The sequence below is a fragment of the Streptopelia decaocto genome, assembly GCF_964273445.1.
Source record: "Streptopelia decaocto genome assembly, chromosome: 7".
NCBI classification, from domain to species: Eukaryota; Metazoa; Chordata; class Aves; order Columbiformes; family Columbidae; genus Streptopelia; species Streptopelia decaocto.
The window spans coordinates 37141692-37159678 of NC_138661.1; the positions used below are offsets into that span (position 1 = coordinate 37141692).

At 41.7% G+C, this 17987-nt stretch overlaps 1 protein-coding gene across 5 annotated transcripts in view; it reads left to right on the top strand.

Moving 5' to 3' along the window:
- Positions 1–17987, top strand: part of SMOC1 (SPARC related modular calcium binding 1) — a 132463-nt gene that overhangs the window by 30693 nt on the left and 83783 nt on the right. For all 5 annotated transcript variants that reach the window (XM_082059101.1, XM_082059102.1, XM_082059104.1 and 2 more), the window contains exons 2-3: positions 10560–10731; positions 17499–17611. In XM_082059101.1, coding sequence (XP_081915227.1) covers positions 10560–10731; positions 17499–17611 — 285 coding nt within the window. The remainder of the gene's footprint in view (positions 1–10559; positions 10732–17498; positions 17612–17987) is intronic.

The following is a 17987-nucleotide window of genomic DNA, read 5'->3' on the forward strand; positions in this document are numbered from 1 at the left end:
GTTTTTGCAGTGGGTGGTCTCTGGCATGTACAGAAGCTTTTGTCTTATTGGAGAGAATATGTTGGGAAGAGATGAGAAAATGTGGTTTTTATTTTCTTGCCAGTTTGGAATGTTTAGAAGTCTTATCAACTGACTTGGAGATTCCCCTTAAAGTAGATGCCTTGCTCTTCAGCAGTAATGTTGTGGAAGGAAAGGGCAAAGTACTTTGCGTTATTGAGAGAATGACAGCATGACAAGGTGCTTAAGAGAAGGGGGTCTGGATGAGTCAATGTCAGGTCATGAAGCCAAATTTTAAGGGTTTTAAATTTAGAGGGAAGTCCTTTATAGAAAATCTTGGTTGTAATCAGACATAACTTGCAGTTAATGTGTATCCCCACATTCCACAGCAGACTTGTGTGAGAAGCTTATTTGATATCAAGACTATTCTGCCTTTTGAAACAAGGAAGAAGTATTATGTTGTTCATTATATCATAGTGAAAGATATTACTGCAACGCTGGCAAACTCACATTAGTATAAATCTTGAGACAAATTTAAGGAAAGGATCTTGCACAGTGGTTCTTGAGCAGCCACAGGCCCCAGAAAGGTTCTAGTGGAATTATTAGGAAGGAACTAAGTGTGGATGGAGGGGAAGATTACTGTGGATTACACATCTGGTTCTAATTCCATCTTCTAACACCTCAAGAGGTCAGAACTAATGGCTGCACAGCTTGCCCATTCTGTCTGCAGTACTCCAAACTCTTGTAAATGGGGAAGAAGCTTTCCTAGGCTGGCTGCATAGCCAGATCTCCTGGAGGTAGTATGAGGGGGAAATAGGCTCAACAACATATGCTTTCATTGATACTTTCTGTATGTGGCTAACTTCCTATGTGAGTGTACAGAAACCTAAAAATCCTGGGATTGACTTTTAGTGGATTATACAGTGGAAGGTAAGAAAGCAGGTACTTCAATTTCTTCCATTACTGAAGAGAATCAGTTCCAAGAGGGCTTGCTCCAGATCATGAAGAATGCATATGATGATTTAAAGTGTTCAATGTGACAGCATTTTTGTTAGGATAGGGGTCATTCTGTGTGGAAGTCTTGCTTGAGATACTGTCCTTTATTGAAGTATACACCTGACATTACTTCAACCCTTCTGCTTTCTTGAAAGCTGCTTTTGAGGAAAAATATTCCATTCCAATGGAACAGCTAACTTCTCACTGAGTGACAGCATAAATCTGTAATCCCGCTAAATTTGCCAGGGGAGAACAACAGCCTCACCTATCATTATGAGAAACTGAAGTAGGGGATATGGTTACTCAAAGGAGACTTAACTTGGCATATGTTAAACAGATGGATGTTTTGAGTTTGTTCTTGAGTTGTGCTGAATAAGCAGAGGACTCCCTAAACCAGAAAGACTGGTTACTAAACAATACAGTGTAATAAAGACAAGATTCCCCCTTTTATGTTAATGGAAGTTTTGCTGTTGTTTTCTTTGGGACAAGCAGTTAATTGCCTGACTATGCAAACATCTGGATTTTCTGTCTGGTTCAACATGTATAGTAGCAAAGCTAAAGAGAAGAAATAGTCCAAGTTAAACATGCCTTCTCTAGTCAATGTGTTTGACAAATTAAATTTAATCTCAAGTTTGTTCTAGGCTTGCATGTCATATTGGCTGGAAGAATAATCTGAGTAGGAGAGTGAGCTTTGACAGAAGCTGAAGTAATGTTATTTCAAAGGAATTAAATCAGTCTCTGCCTTAGTGTTGCCAAACTTACTAGAAAGGTTTAGAAGTCGTGTGTTAGAAATGTGAGACTTGAGCTGAAATTTCTATTTTGTTATAGAGTTTTGGTTTCCTTGTCTCTTCAGTTGATAGGTATACTGATCTGTGGTACAACATATGAGATGCTTAATCCTGATGTTCATAAAATTCAAGTCAGTTTTTATAAGGGTGATACAGGCATGTGGATGAAAATTCTGTGGGAGAAGGGATTATTTTAAAATCTGAAATGAACTCTGTGTCCTTGATGTCTCTGGCATTTTCCTTCCCATAAGTCAACTGTAGCTAAGCACTTGCATAAACTTGTACCTCATAGGCAAAAGAAGATGTATAGCTTTAAGTTTACTCCCCGATTGCAATGGCTTTTTCTTTTTTTGTTCTTGTGGCTTTGTTTTTAACAGAAAAAAACCCAGTAGAGCTTTTCTGGGATGAGGTCAGAATCTAAGGGTTTTCTCCTGAACCATTTGTTGTAGGTAGGCTCTTCAAATATGCTGTTGGGCAACCTCTTTGGACCTAGTATGTCATATTCTAAAGGAGGAGCACAGCTGCTGCATCATGTTTGGGTATCTGTTTGTGAAGAAAACCAGAGTATTATTTCCTAGCTAGAATTAATCTAGCAGATGAAGCACTACTTAAGTGCTCTCCTTTATTGTAGTGGCTTATGTGAAACAAAGATTGACAGAGGATGGTGGGGGAAGGGAGAATCACTGTAGAAAAATGAGATTTCTAGCCTGTAAGGGCAGAAAACTGTCTTGAATTCAACTTGTACAAATACAGCTAGAGTTTGCCTGCTTTTTGGTGTGATCCCATGTGTTTGCCCAGCCTTCACTATCCTCAAGCACAGGCTGTGTGCTTTGAACCTGTTCTTGTTTACACAACTGAGGGACCTGGGCTTGAAACATAAGTGGTGCTTTAACTTAAGCTAGACTCTTCACTTTGCAGGTGGAATCACTCAAGGAATAAAGTATTACAGTATTCTTGTAAGTCACTCCTGTCTGAGGAAAGTGCTGTGCCCTTCTAAAATTTGTTGGGAAAGCTTTAAGTCTTGGGATAAAAGTGTAGGAGGCTAGAAAACAACTCACACAAGGACTGGAACTTGTTTAAGATGTGGAACTTTGAGAAACTTCAGTTTAAAAACATTAAACTGAAATTGTCCAGATGCAAGTGAAATACAAACTTCTGATCATATCCAAAAAAGAAATATTAAAATAAATTTTCTTCCCCCTATCCCAAAACACATGACAGACTTTCCAGTAAGCTCACTTCAAAAGCCTTTTTTTACTAGATAGGTTCTGAGAGTGGATGGACCAAGGCTGAACATCCCGGTCAGCTGTTGGGAGCTGTGATGGTTGATATCTTTCTGCACATGGAAGACTGCAATCCCTGACAGTCCCATCTCTGCCAGAGTTTCTAAGATTTTCAAATCTTCTTTGTATTTCTCAAAGCCAAGCATTTTGGGTCTCTCACTTAGAACCTGCTAGGCTTCTGGTTCCATGGCAAGAAACTTGGCTGAAGACTCAAACCCATGGTTGATGTTGAAGGTCTTGTGGCCCTGTAGGCAACCTGCCATGGAGCTTACAGTCTAGCCATGACTAATACTGGGACTTGGCTCCAGCTCTGCCTCTACTACGGCTGGTTGCACCAGGTTAGAGCCTGAAACCAAGGAGTACATCAGTGAGGTTAAAACTAGGAAATGTGAAATGATGCTTTCCAACAGCAACAAAAATGTCCAGAAGTTTATGGTCTCTTCTAATGTATAAAATGGTATGGTTCTCATGTGGAACTTTCCCTAGGAACAAGTTGCTCATCTGTACTTAAAGACAGGCCTTCTCCATGGGCCACAATGCCCTCAGAGATATACCTGCTTACCCATAGCCACAGTCCCTTCAGAAGTGTGCTTGCTCCAACATGGCCTTATCCATGGTTGTAGTTCCTTCAGGTATGTACCTGCTCTCTTGTGGGCTTATCTGTGGCCACACACGTTGAGGTGCTCCAGCATGACCTTATACACAGCCACAGATGCTTCAAGGGGTACCTTCTCCAGTGTAGACTTACCCTTGGGCCACAATCCTTTCAGAAGTATACTTGTTGCAGCACAGATACAACCACAGCCACAGATGCTTTGAGATGTACCTGACTTGGTGGGGCCACAGACCCTATGCTGTGTCCTGCTCCTGTATGGACTCATCCACAGGTCATAGTCCATTTGACTCAAGTTCACACTGGCACTGCAGCCTGTCCAGTAAAGCAGCACAGAAACAGCAGTGATGCCGTGGCCGTCTGCCAGCTCAGGCCCATCACAGCAAGCAGTGAAAGCAAAAAGGAGCCACTAACAAGGGCTAGACTCTAAGGTATAGTAAGGCAAGCCCTAGGGTGAGCACAGAATCCTGCTGATTAATAGCTAAATGGCAATAACACCTATAAACCTGATATAGCATGTTCCAATTGAACCTGCCATTATCTCAAACCCTTTGAGTCCCACGTTGGATACCAAAAAGGACTATAATGGTTTAACTCCAGCTGTTAACTAAGCACCACACAGCTGCTCACTCACTCTTCCCTCATGGGAGTGGGGAGAGAATTGGAAGGGTAAAAGTGAGAAAACTTTTAGGTTGAAATGAAGACAGTTCAATAGGTAAAGCAAAAACTGTGCACACAAGCAAAGCAAAATAAGGGATTCATTCACAGCTTCCCATCAGCAGGCAGGTGTTCATCTGTCTCCAAGAAGGCTGAGCTCCATCACACCTAATGGTTGGGAAGACAAATGCTATCACTCCAAATCACAGAATCACAGAATGTTAGGGATTGGAAGGGACCTCAAAAGATCATCTAGTCCAATCCCCCTGTGAGAGCAGGAACACCTAGATGAGGTTACACAGGAAGGTGTCCAGGCAGGTCTTGGATGTCTCCAGAGTAGGAGACTCCACAACCTCCCTGGGCAGCCTGTTCCAGTGTTCTGTCACTCTCACTGAGAAGTTGTATCTTCTCAAATTTAAGTGGAATTTTTTGTGTTCCAGTTTGTACCCATTACCCCTTGTCCGATCATTGGTTGTCACTGAGAAGAGCCTGGCTCCATCCTTGTGACACTCACCCTTTCTATATCTGTAAACATTAATGAGGTCACCCCTCAATGGCCCCTCCCTTTTTTCTTCCCCCAGCTTCATGTACTGAGCATCATGTCATATGGTGTGGGGTATCCCTTTGGTCAGTTGTCCCAGCTCTGTCCCTTCCCAACTTCTTGTGCGTCCCCAGCCTACTCACTGGTGGGTGGTATGAGCAGCAGAAAAGGCCTTGACTCTGTGTAATCACTGCTCAGCAGTGACTAAAACATCCCTGTCTTATCAACACTGTTTCCAGCACAAATCCAAAACATAGCCCTGTACTAGCTACTATGAAGAAAATTAACTATTCCAGTTGAAACCTAGACTTTGCTTAAACAAATTGGTGGGTGATCTGTGCTGTCTGAACCAAACCTAGATAGATTTTTTTTTTTTTAACAGTGTATTCAAAGGGTCTTCAAACTTGAAGTCTGCCAAAACAGCAGTAAGACATTGCATGTGCTATTTCCTCCATCTCTCTACTCCAGGGGTGTCAAACTCATTTTCACTGGTGGCCACATCAGCCTCGCAGTTGCCTTCAAAGGGCCGAATGTAATTTTAGGACTGTATAAATGTAACTACTCCTACAATGTAGGTGAAAATGAGTTTGACACCCCTACTCAGTTTTTTTGGGCAGCTGCCTGCAGTTCTAATCAGCAGCAAAGCTGCTAAACAGCGGAATCACCTCTGTTTTGATCTGTAGTGGACTCTTGTAGATTTGTTGCTCAATAGGCTTCCACTTTCTCACATTTATGTCACTTGTGTCCCTTACTCTCCCTTTTCCCCTGAAACCTTACTAAAGCACATTACTCTGGTACTGCAATGCCTTGGTCATTTCTTGTTACCCCCATCACAAACGGCTGTGCTGTTCTGTTTGTGCTTATAATGTACCCAGATGGTGAATAGAATGAGTGACCACCAAGCTCATTTTCACTTGTGGGGTCAGACCTTTCTCTGCTAAATAACACAAGTGTTCCCAGCTGCTGTGCAGCTGCAGGGAGTCTGCTTTCCTTCACAGGCATTAAAAAGCCTTTAATCAGTGTTTGTTGTTTGTCAGCAGTGGTGTTGAGGTGTGGAGAAAAAGAACAGATATGCTTTGTTGGCAAAGTTAACTTCATTCTGACCTCTTATCTTTCCTTTTTCTTTTCAAGTCTGAATAGCAGAAAGTAGTTTGGGAAGTGGTTTCTGCAAGCACCTGTGTAAATGTATTTGCTCAAGGAGGAGGTTTATGTCTTTATACAGATATAGCATTTGACATAAAAAGATGCTCTGAGAGCTGCATTGAACTGGAAGCTTTTTAGGACAGGGACTCAGGCTGGTGTAGAGCTGTTGCAGACTCCCTTAATGTAAGGAAATGCTATGAAAATGCAAATATTGTTTTCTGCTACTATCATTACTTATGCTTATTTTGATATTGAGTCTACATTCTTTTGCAATCCTCATCAATTTTAACATTTCCCTGGAAAATAGATTATTTCAGCTAGTTTGTGTGTAATTTTTTGTGGAATTTTGTAGTGGGGTGGGGTTTTTTTGGTTGTGTGGTGTTTTAGTTTTTTTTGTTGTTCTTGTTCTATTTCTTCTTTCTTTCTGCTTTTAATAGTTCTCTCATGGAGGAAAGGGGAGGAGAGAAAAGGATTGATAACCCAGTCCCATTTCTTTTGGATGCTGAAGTAAATGGGAACACAGGTATCAAAAAGAATCTTTGAGAAATCTCAGAGCTAAGACAATTATTTCCCTCTTCTTTTTAGATGAAGCTGGGAAACCTGATGGTTCTGCACATGTTTTTGCAGGGTTACTTTTTCACTGCAGTGTGATCAATTCACATGGTGTGTCTATGCACGAAGTGCAGCTCTGTGAGCATTGATTCTGTTGTTTGCAAAGCCTGTTTGTGCAGCTGTCCTGAGGCTGGTAGGATCACAAGCTTTGATTTGCGCACCAAGGATTGTGATAGGACATTTGGTGTTAAAGGTGGAATACTTTATCTTGTTGTGCTTCCCCTGGTTTGAAAGGACCAGAGAATTGTGTTACTGCCTTGGCTGTGTCTAGGGAGGTTTAGTGGCACCCTGTGTATGTTCTCCAGCACTCTGCCTTGCTCAGCAGTATCTCCTGTAGCAACCAAGATGTTCTGTTGGAGCAGAGCTATGCTGCTTATACAAGCAGTGCCTGCTTGGTCGACAGGGGAATAAAGAAAAAGGAAAGAGTAATGTACGAATGGTAGTCCCAGCTCTTAAAATGGTAGATTCAAGTGCTTTCTCCATGGGCAGACATGTATTTCGGCATTCATCCAGTGTTTTTCTTCTTCAGGTGGCTGAGGCTTCTTACAAAGGAAGGTAGTTCTGCTCTTGGACAGAGAAAATGCTAGAAAGAAAACTCTGTGCTGGGTGGGAAGGGATGGGCAGTTGAAACAGCTAGTATGTTAAGTGTCTCTGGATGGTCTGTGGTGATCATCACTTCTGTAGCATGAACGCTCGCTGTCTAGAAATGAGTCAAAGAACCACCATTTTTACTGTCTGAAAGCTGGCAGGTCTGCAGAGCAAAGACAAGGGCTCTGAGTTACAGGGGAGCAGGTGTCCTACTGTAAGGGGGAGTTTTTGAACCCCATCAGTAATATTTTCAGGAGAACCCGCCTTTCTGGCAGTGCTGCCTGATCACATGAGAAGATCCTTGATCAGACAGGTGTGATCGTGGATCCTTCTGGAAAATAATGCAGACTTGTTCAGCTAAATTATAATTGTAAAAAAACAAGCACCATCTTGTGCAACTACATAAACCAGAAACTTTTTTGGCAAGGCAGGTGTGGCATCTTCACTGTCTGGAAAGCACCTAACATGCTGTGTGGGCTCCCTACTGTAATCCAAAGTACAAATGCTAAAAAGACTTTGATTTTTTTTTTTTTTTAATAATGTGGTTCTTGGCTTAATTTGGGTAGGCAAGAACTTCACAGACTGCATTAGAGCACTCTGCGTGTTTCCTCAGGCCCTCATAATTAATCAATGCTGAGTTCTCCCTCCACATCCCTCTGTGAGGAGGCACTGAAGGAAAACTGTTCTATAGCCTTAGCTTTAGCTCATTTGTCCAGCCCTGAGAAAGGCTTTCTATTCTTCAGAGATGCCCTTTCTGGAAGAAGAGGTATTCCTGGCCTGAAAAGCCCCTCTATACTTGGCACTTTGATATAGGCTGCAGAAGGCTTAGGTGTGTTTTCATGATACAAACGGAGTTTTCAATAGGTTCATAGTATGGTTTGATGCTGGGAACCAGTATTCTAGCTTTTTCGGTGCATCTCTGGATAACTGATCTGTAGAATTTGGCTTCTGACACAAGGAATTTGCAAAAAGTCTCATGCCAGTAGCTCAATTCCTCAAAGCTGTGATAAATGGCTTATGCATGTGTTCCTTCTAAACCAGAATGGCCGCTGTGTTTAACTGAATATTTAATCACTCTATGTGCACCATACTGTGCTATCAGATAGCTCTGCTTTTAAAGGCTGTTTATACAGACAACTGAAAAGCCTGCCGAGTCTTTCAGGGTCTCTGACATCACATGCTGGGAGGGAACGTCAGCATCTTCAGTCTGCTGCTTTTTGCTCTGTTTACAGTCATTGGTGATCTTTGCACCTTGTGGGCTTCAGAAAGACATTACTGTAGCCAGAGTAATTCCAAGCTAACTTGCGATAGTCCAGCCCCTGACAAGAACTGGGCAAAAATTTGGTCCACCTTTACGGTGTTTTTATAGTCTAGTCCAGGTCTATATAAACTATTTAAAATTGCCTTCAGGTTTAGATTTTCCAATTTCCCATTTGGAACAGGTGTTGCCAGGTTATAGAAAGTGTTGCAGAAAAGGAACAAAAACATTTTAAACTCTATGCTGTTACAAATGTTGGCAAGTCTCTGCCAGATGAGATTTTTAAAAACGTTTGCCCCACCCAAATTAAAACAAGTGCAGACCTTGCTTACTTTTCCCAGCTGTCATGTTTAAATAGGGTTTTTAGTAATGCATGAGTCTTCAAAAGATCCAGCAGTACAAAGCTAATATGTTCTTATATGAAAATATGCAACTTCTCAATTGTTTTTCATCTCATTTAATTGGGGAGAGAAAGGGGTGAAGAGTTGTTTTTTTTTAATGTCAAAAAAGCAAATTTCAGAGATGCATGTTCTTGGAGCGGTTAAAAACCAACCTGAACTAGGCTTCAGGCGATGTTTTTTCAACAGCCTTAATCTGAGTGTAGAGCAGACAGCTTTGTAGGCAACTGTAACACCATGGTGATTATGGCAATGACTCAGACTTCCCTGTAAGGCATCCAGCTATCAACACGTGTGGAGCGCACAGTGCTGTGTATGCAGGCCGGCTGTCAGTCAGTGCCCACTTGCCAGCCAGCTCCCAGCTGCTGCGCCAGGTGAGATGTTGGTGTTTCAGAGACAAACTCTGCTCCCCGGGCTTGTGAGAGGCTTCGGAGATGGGAGCTTGGGAAGGGGAAGCACAAGGCAGGTTTATCTTCCCTTTCCTTTGCGCTCATGGGACTTGTTTCAAGAGCCCCCTGAATTCTTCCTGTGGGCAGGTGATTGGATTTGGGTAATAGTTAAGGGTCAGACTGGTTAATCACTAAGCAGGGTAGCATGAGAAGTGAAAAGGGCTGCTACTGTTGTGTCCTGGTGAAACTCTTCCGATGGTAATGGAAAGAGAACTGGCAGTCAGGGTCCTCAGGAAGACAGTATGAACTTGGGAAAGAGACCTGGGTATCCCTATAGGCAGCTCAGAGTACAGCTGAAGGTACAGCAGTAAACTACTGCCAGGTGTTGGGATTTACAGGAAATAGGTGGACAGAAAATGGGGACTTGTTCGTGTGCATTGGGGGTTTCCCCATCACCGAAAGATGAGGCAGAAGCCAAGCTGTCTTCAGAGAAGGCAAACAACAGCAATTGTGGTATGGAGGAGATCTTCTGGGAGAGGAATTGGGAGACCAGGGTTATTGTCATTGAGAGATATGTTCATACAGAACAGGCTGCATCTGAACTGAGTGTTTGGGAAGAAGAGGTATTCAGAAACATGAGAAATTCAGACTTCTGAAAGGAAATGGCATTTTACGTAGTGTACAATTAGATGGTGGGATGCATGGAATGCAATTGCTAGCTGGGCAGGAAGTCATCAGGAAGGAACAAAATGTGTGTTTGGGAGCGGGCAGGTATGCTGCTGCAGGTGGTATCCACAGATGACATAAGTAATGATTTAAAAACAAGTAACTGGTGATACAAAGCTGGCCACATCCAGGGTTCAGCTGCCAAGACCAATCTTGATAGGTTATTTAGGTTCCTCCAGCCTCAGTGATAAGTTTCTTGCACCTCTGACTAAAATTGTCTGGTACCGGAGATGTTTGTGGTAGGGCGCTGGGCAAGCTGGGCTGTTGTGACTCAGCATTGCCCTTCCCGTGTGGGTTGTGTTTGGCTTTGGACATCTTCTGTTTTCAGAGGTGAGACAGGGTGAGTAATGTTTCCATTCCATTAAAGAAAATGGAATACCGAAGACCCTTACTTTTTTTAAAGATGTACGTGTTTCATTTTAAGTTTCCTTCAGGCAAAGTCAACTTTGGTAGGTGGCTTAAACTGCATTATAGACTATATCGCTATTGTCGTAAAAACAAAATACACCGTGCTCTGTTTTGGGAAACCAAACACACCCACGTTTTTCCTCTTTTTTTCACTTCCTTCAGTTTTTAATAAGCGACCGTGACAGAGACCCTCAGTGTAACCTGCATTGCTCCAGGTCCCAGTCCAAACCCCTCTGTGCTTCTGATGGCAGAACATACGAGTCAATGTGCGACTACCAGAGAGCCAAATGCCGGGATTCAAGTCTGAGCGTGACACACCGTGGCCGGTGCAAAGGTAGGTGGATTTCAAGTGCCTTTGAGGGGAGGAATGTGAGTCCTACCTCATAAGAAACTGGACTGTTAGACCCTTGGGTGTGGTACCATGCTCTATGGGTAATCTGACTGAAACTGTGCATTCGTGTTAGCATGGGTATCTGAGTCTTGGTTTAGATGTCAGGAGTAAGAAATGACTGAGTTATCAATGAAAGAAGGCAAAGGAGCCAAAGATATCACTGAAAAAGGGCCAAAACAATGTGTCTGCAGAGCAGAAGGAGCTGACCCCATGGAAATGCAAAATCAAATCCTGAAAGAAGAGTTCTTCCTTGCTCCCTGTGCCAGTGAGGAAGTGAAATACCTTTGACTGATAGGAATATGGAGTGGGGAAGAATGTGTGGTGCACATAAGATGTCTTCTCCTGTTTTCAGACAAACACAGCCTTTCTGTACTGAGCTAATTAAGAAGACAGAATATATGCAAGGCTTTACATGGGCTCTTTTTAGCCTGTGTGCTGTTACACATCTGATATTATTTCTCTCTTGATTGAGCTCTTCTTCATCACAATCTAAAGATGAAATTGCAACCTTAAGGAATATTGGTGTCTTGCCACACAAATGGTTTGCTTCTGCAGTGAAGTGAAAAAGCAAGTTAGTGCATTTTTTGAGAGCACAATTGACTCAGAGGGCAGGTGGCACAGATGTTTCTAGCAATTGGTTAAAGTGACAGGAGAAACTCATTAAAATCACTGTGGAAGGATAAATAGGCATATGTTTAAGCTGGACTTTTGTTTGTGAAGGCTTTTTTACTATTATTAAAATGTATCTTTGTCAGAACTACTTGTTCTAAAATGGAGACCCCTTTTTCCATGTATTGACAAGCTTTATAGTTCAGGTGAATTATGAGCACGACCTCAAGTATTGCTCTCATTTAAACTATTTCTCATTGGAAAAAAGCTTACTTGTATGATTTTTTTTTTTTTTTTTTTTTCCACTGCTGCTGAATTGCTTTATTGCAGCTTCTCTCCCATTGCATAGAAAAAGGCTTTTGAATCATGCTGCTTTCTCAGTACTGGAAACCCAGAAGCCCAAGAAGTGGTTGGACTGTTCTTGCAAGTGATGTAGTTTTGAGTATCACAATAAGAAGCGGTAGGGTGGGAGTCCTGCTTTTGCTTTCAATACTTGAGCAGAGTGGCTTAAATAAGCAACTCCATGGCTGATACTGGCATATAAACTGGCACTGTTCATGTGATCTGAAATGTGGTACATCCATATGTAAAAGTGTGTGTTTCTGGAAGTGAAAAAAATGCTGATTGCCAAACTATACAGCCTACTGTATATTGTGATTGCAAAGTAGTAACTAAAAGTCTTTAGTTACTTCAGTAAGTCTTTGTCTTAAGCACAGGTACTTTCTGTTCTCTCAAACACAACTGAAATGTTTAGCTGATACGACTAGCGTTCTTCTTTCCTTTTCCTCTTACCCTGTGGTACTATACACTACCTAAAAACCTGGGAGTGTTTGACAACTGCAAGTTTTGCTTTTAACCCACTAACACCTCCGTGAATCCCTTTTCAGTGAAATTCCTTTGTCACTAAATTATCTGAACTCCCTCACTTGCACATCAGAAAGGGTTAAAAGTCAGGAGTAGCTTAAAATGGTCAAACTATGGCATCCATGACAAATGGTGCCTCATTGAGGTTCCAGAGAATAGTTCCAGATGGCTGTGCGTAAAATACACAGCCAAGCATTCCTACCTGGATCTTTTGTCAGCAGGCATCTTATGATCTGATGTTAAATAAGAATTCTGCCTCAATTTTGCAGAAATGAAGGACAAACACTTATTAAATGAGTCTTGGCGAGCTGTTGAGATTATGCAGTGATTCTTAGGATATATTACATATCTGTGGCCTAAACCGTATTTAAGTTCTATGTTAACTGGCTGTTCTCTAGGAACTTGTTTGTCCTATTTAATTAAAAATAAAAGGGGAGGAGTATTTTAAAAACTTCCCTTGAGATTTATAGTGGTTGGTTTTGAAAGTCTACTGGTATAGACTCTGTTCTTAGATCACAAGTCACTATGTAGAATGAACCTATCTCTAAGTTACTGGTGGGGATGGTAACAGTCTTCAGCTCATGTATTTGGACACCTGGACGAACAAGCTTTTGGCTAATGTGCTGGAAGAGAAGGTCTCCTTCTGGTTAGGGATGGGTTGTTTGAAGGTAATCTTTCTCCTCTACCTACTGTTGTCATTGGGCAGGAGATGATATTTTGGAATTACTCCTTTTTAAAATCTTTTTTTTAAATCCACTTGCTAGATCCATGTTTTGTCTTTGAACTTTCTTGTTCCTAGTCAGGCAAGAATAAAGTGGGTCCCTCTTTGGCAGTGGTTAGTCAATAAAATCTTTCAGTCACTTTCCAAATGTAATCATGCTCTTAGGTATGCTCCAAATAAGTTAGGGAACTCTGGAGTAGAAATGGTATGCAGATATCAAAGGTGCAAGTCACATCAGCATAAAAGAAGTTGGAGATTTCATGTACAGGACTTGTCAGAATTGAAGTGGAAAACAATGGGGAGAGTGAAGAATGATTGACACCCTGTAAAATAGATGGGCATGGTTTTGTAGTTTGCTCAGGTTCCATTTTTGCCTGTCTTATGCAAAGACACGGATCATTTGCTGGAGTAAATGTGTCTGAATCTGCTGAGTTGGTGTAGCTGGACTGCTTCATGTCTGGTGGGGACCTGGCTGGTATGCGAGACGGTTACCTAATGCAGTTTGAAATAGTTCAAAAGCTGCTTGAATCAGTTTTTGCACTTTGAGCTTTTGATTAAAAAAAAAGTAGAATTAAAATTAAATAGCTAGATTTTTGTGGTTGCATTGTATAGATTTGCTGCTAGTGTTACGTGGATGCCTGGAGATGTTTTACTCTGTATTATTAGGATAGCTTGGGTCTTTATACCATGATGTTGTGCAGTGTCAAGACTGTCTGTTGAAGGAGAGGGTGCTGGAATTCTTGGGGCCTGCACTGTGTATATTATTAGGGACATGGTGGTCTCATTTGAATAAACTGTTCATGGATAAGATCAGCCATGGTAACTAGCCAACTTCATTGCAAAATCCAAAATTATGTGCACCTGCATTCTGCAGATTAGGCCACAGATGTCAAAAACATCGCTTGTAGCTCACACTCTCCTAGTTGCCAGCTACCAACTTGAGAATGAATTTTCTTTAAAATGCAGCTTTCTGAGCTGCAGTAAATCTGTCCTAAGTCTGAAGAGATTTAAAGTCAAATTATTAACTAGGTCTACTTTAAAAAAGGTCATCCTGTCTTGGTTTTTCACCTTATGTAAGTGGGGGGGAGAGAGTTGTATTTAGTCTGTCTGGACTGTGAAACTGGAGTGCATTAATGGCATTTTGTTTTATAAGCTTAGTGTTTGATACTCTAGAGAGCATTTTTAAGAAGAGGGAAGAAAAAGTGCTGAAACACTCAGGTAAACAATCATCAAAATGCAGAATAGGGTATATGAATCTACATCATAACATCAGACTTCAGTAAAATTTGTAATGCATCTTATTTGGGGTGATCTATTTGGCAGCTACTTTTTAACATTTGGCACTCTTATAATATTTTAAATTTTCTAATTAACAAAGCAAAAATAGCAAGGTGAAGTCATCCCCTTGAAATCACATGTTGATGCAAACATTATAAAAATACCAGCCTGTGGAGTGAGGAAGAGAAGGATTGACAGTCCTTTTAAAAACAAACTGGTAAATGTTGATATTAAAGGCACTGTTTTTACTGGAACTGAACTGTGAAACAACAGACAAAAAAGATAGCGGTATGCACGCACCTCTCCAGCCGGCGTGGTACGTAGGTGCTTGTTCCAAGTCAAGGCTGTAAAAGGACTGGTGTGACCTTTGGAAATCAATGAGGGAGGATGGGAAAAGTAATCAGGGCTGAGTGTTCATGAACAGGAGAAAAAAAATTTGTCTTTGAACTTCAGCAGCAATTGATGAAGAGATGTCACTTGGGCCAGGAGTTGAATTGCAGAAGAGGGTGCTGCAGCAACAACAAGCTCTTAAATGCTTTGGTGTAGTGCTACTGTGCTACACAATGGGGTCTACCGGGTGGGAGTAGAGAGTTCAGTGTATAAAGACCAGTGAAAATGGGCAGAAGGGACATGGTCACCTTTAGCAGTAACATGTTTACATTCTCCTTATAGTAAGGGCTTGATTTAGTTGCTCATTAGAAAAATTGGACAGAGATCTGAGTTGGTCTTCCTTCTGTCTGGGCTCCTAATGTATTTGTACTACACGGGATACCACAAAATGTTTGTTCCTACCAGCTATGTGGTGAAGCATCCAGATTCAGTCATGCAGTTGTGAGTGTGCCAGCACTAAAGCAGATGCTATGTGGAAATGCTTTATGCTTCTGTTTTATGTTCAGGAGAGGAACCAGATATTCCTGTCTGCAGTCCTGTATCCTCAGATGGAGAGACTAGAACACACACACACTTTCATTTGTGAATCTGTGCTTTGATTATCACGTGAGAAATTCGCAACTTTTTTTTTCTTTATACATGCAGATCTGCATAATCTATGCTGATTTTTTTTTTTTTGGCTACTTAAGTTGTCTCCTGTGAAGCAGAACTTGAAGGTGTTTTTAATCAGGCAGCTAGCTATAAAACAGAAGGTGCAGCCACACCATCTGGTTTTGTAATAATGTTCTATGTCATGCCAAGCAAGATTAGACTCTTAAGCTTGAACAAGAGATCTGCAGGTGATATGTGTTCCAGTTAACAGCATGGCCAGTGCTTCCTTTTGAGCTGAAAGAAGGAGCAGGTGTTGGAAGGGTCAATACTGGTGGCAGGACCATCCTCCAGTGGAGACATGCAGACAAGGCGTGATCATCTGGTCAATTTCGCAAGGAAGGCAGGAAAAAAAGGCAATTTCACCTTAGAGGTTATATCATGGCTAATTAGGAAAAAAAAAAATACTGCTTCTCTAAATTCAGTGTAAATTTGATTCTGGAAAGTCTTTTCATTCTGTGAGTAACAATCTTGCTCTTTATAAAATCTTATAATAGGTCCACCTGAGACTGAAGCTCCATATGCTATGTGTATTGTGCGAACACCCCTCAAACAAATTACAGTCTAAAGATGAGTGATACAGGATCAGAAGGAACACAAGGTCATAGGGAGGTGAGGTGACTGATTTGTAGTCACTCAGTGGGTCAGTGGCAGAGCTAATATAGGCACTCTTGCTTCATAACCCACTGTCTGAGCTACAGGTATCTGTGCTGAATACTATTGCTATGAATAATGACTTTTTCCAAAGAGAAAGGTTCGATTTCCATAATTTCAGAAGGCTTGTGAAATCCTCCTTGGGGAGTAATGTGGTATGTTTAAAATTAAACTGTGTTGGCAAACCAGAAACTTAGTCTCTTGAGTCATCAGTTGTGTAAATAACATACTCAGCTTGAAAGCTTTGGTCTATGTCTTTATCAAAACTATTTACAGCATTGTCATTGGGTTCTGCATTGAGATATGCTTAGATGGAAATCACTTCTGTTTCCATGCAATGTGAATTCAGTTGAACTGAGAAGCCTGACTGGCTTTCTAATTCAGTGCTGGTAGTAGTGATCCTGTTGTTGAAGTTCATGTGATCTGTGAAGCAGAATATGGGATCTTTAGGGATCCAGTGGAATTTTTTTGTTAACCAATGTGATTTCTGTGCCTGGTAGAATGGCGATTCAACCTTGATCAATATTGTGTTGCTGAAAGATTCTGATGATCAGGTTTTGCAGCTTCTGCACTGAAAGTCTTTCAATGGATTCATGGGAAAAGGAAGACGGTGCTAGTCCCTGTGTCAGAGCCCCATGGAAACAATGTTTGCTGGTTTTCTTCTCTTTCTAGACTGAACTGCAGTACTGTTAGACATTGTGTTTTTAAATGTAAACACTGAATCAATCTGTATCTCTGCAGGGCAGAACTCTCGTCTTTGACCCATCAGTCATCATTGTTAGGCTTACCTTGGGTCTATTCTCTCTAACAGTGAGCTAGACCTGGAAGAGGCTAAGGTCATGCTACATGCTGCCATCATCTGAAATAAATGCAGAGCTGAGATCTTAACCCCTTCAAGCTGTGCTTGCAGAGCAATATTTTCTCTTGGCAGCAAAGTGAGTAACTGATATGAGAAAGTATAACGCACACCTGGCTGTAAGCACTGGGTCTGGAGGCGGAAGCTGGGTTTCAGGAAAGCACAGGCTGTGGCATATCTGCCTTATCTGAACCACACAAAGGTGGAAGTTCAGATGGGACGCTTGTTATTTAAATGTCTTACTGGGAGAGCTGCTCAGAGAAGAAGTTTTGCTGCATTGCTCTGGGCATGAATTACTTGGCTTATGCTCAGCCATCAAGTTTCAGGCTGTTAATATTAACACAAACACAACTCCCTCCAGGAAGGCCTTTCACCATGTGGACATTGTGCTCCAGCACTTGTTGGAAGCTTCTTCCAACTCCTTAGATGACCATAAAAACTCCTGCCTAGGAAATTAGGCAGCTCTTCATTAACTGGCTTGTAGTTTGATTGTCTAGGTTAATAGTTGTCTTTGAGATCCTGAATGCTAACTCCATAGCTACCTTGTTAATGTGCAGGTAATGGTCCTTGATGCCTTGTATTTGTTTGTTTGAGGTTTTCCTCCCTGTAGCTGTGTGGTGCATCTGGTAGCTTTTGAAGAGGCCAAAATGGTGTTTGCAATCTAAGTGGATTTTGCTTTTCTCTTTGTAGATGCTGGCCAAAGCAAGTGTCGATTAGAGAGAGCTCAAGCTCTGGAACAGGCAAAGAAGCCCCAGGAAGCAGTCTTCATCCCAGAATGCAATGAGGATGGATCTTTCACGCAGGTAAAATTGCTGTTGGCTTCTTTCAGCCAAGCTCCCAGTGGCTGCAGGAGATTCACTGTTGAGGCATGAGCCAAGTGATGATAGCAGCATGGGTGTACATTCTGACTCCGTTACTCAGGTGAAAGTGCTGAAGGCTGGGGACTTATTTAACCAACTGGAAGCTTTGATTCAGTCACCATACTTTGAAAGACACATACACACATAATGGCATCAACTCTGGCATGGCACAGAAACAAAAACAACTTGCAGGGGAGATTTTTTTTTCCTTCCCCTGAAGATTAGCTGCAAAGAGAACTGTGGCTCAGACAGAACAGGGTGGAACTAGCTTCTTCTGCTGTTACTTGTGCTTCATATACCACAGCAAAAAAGTGTGATC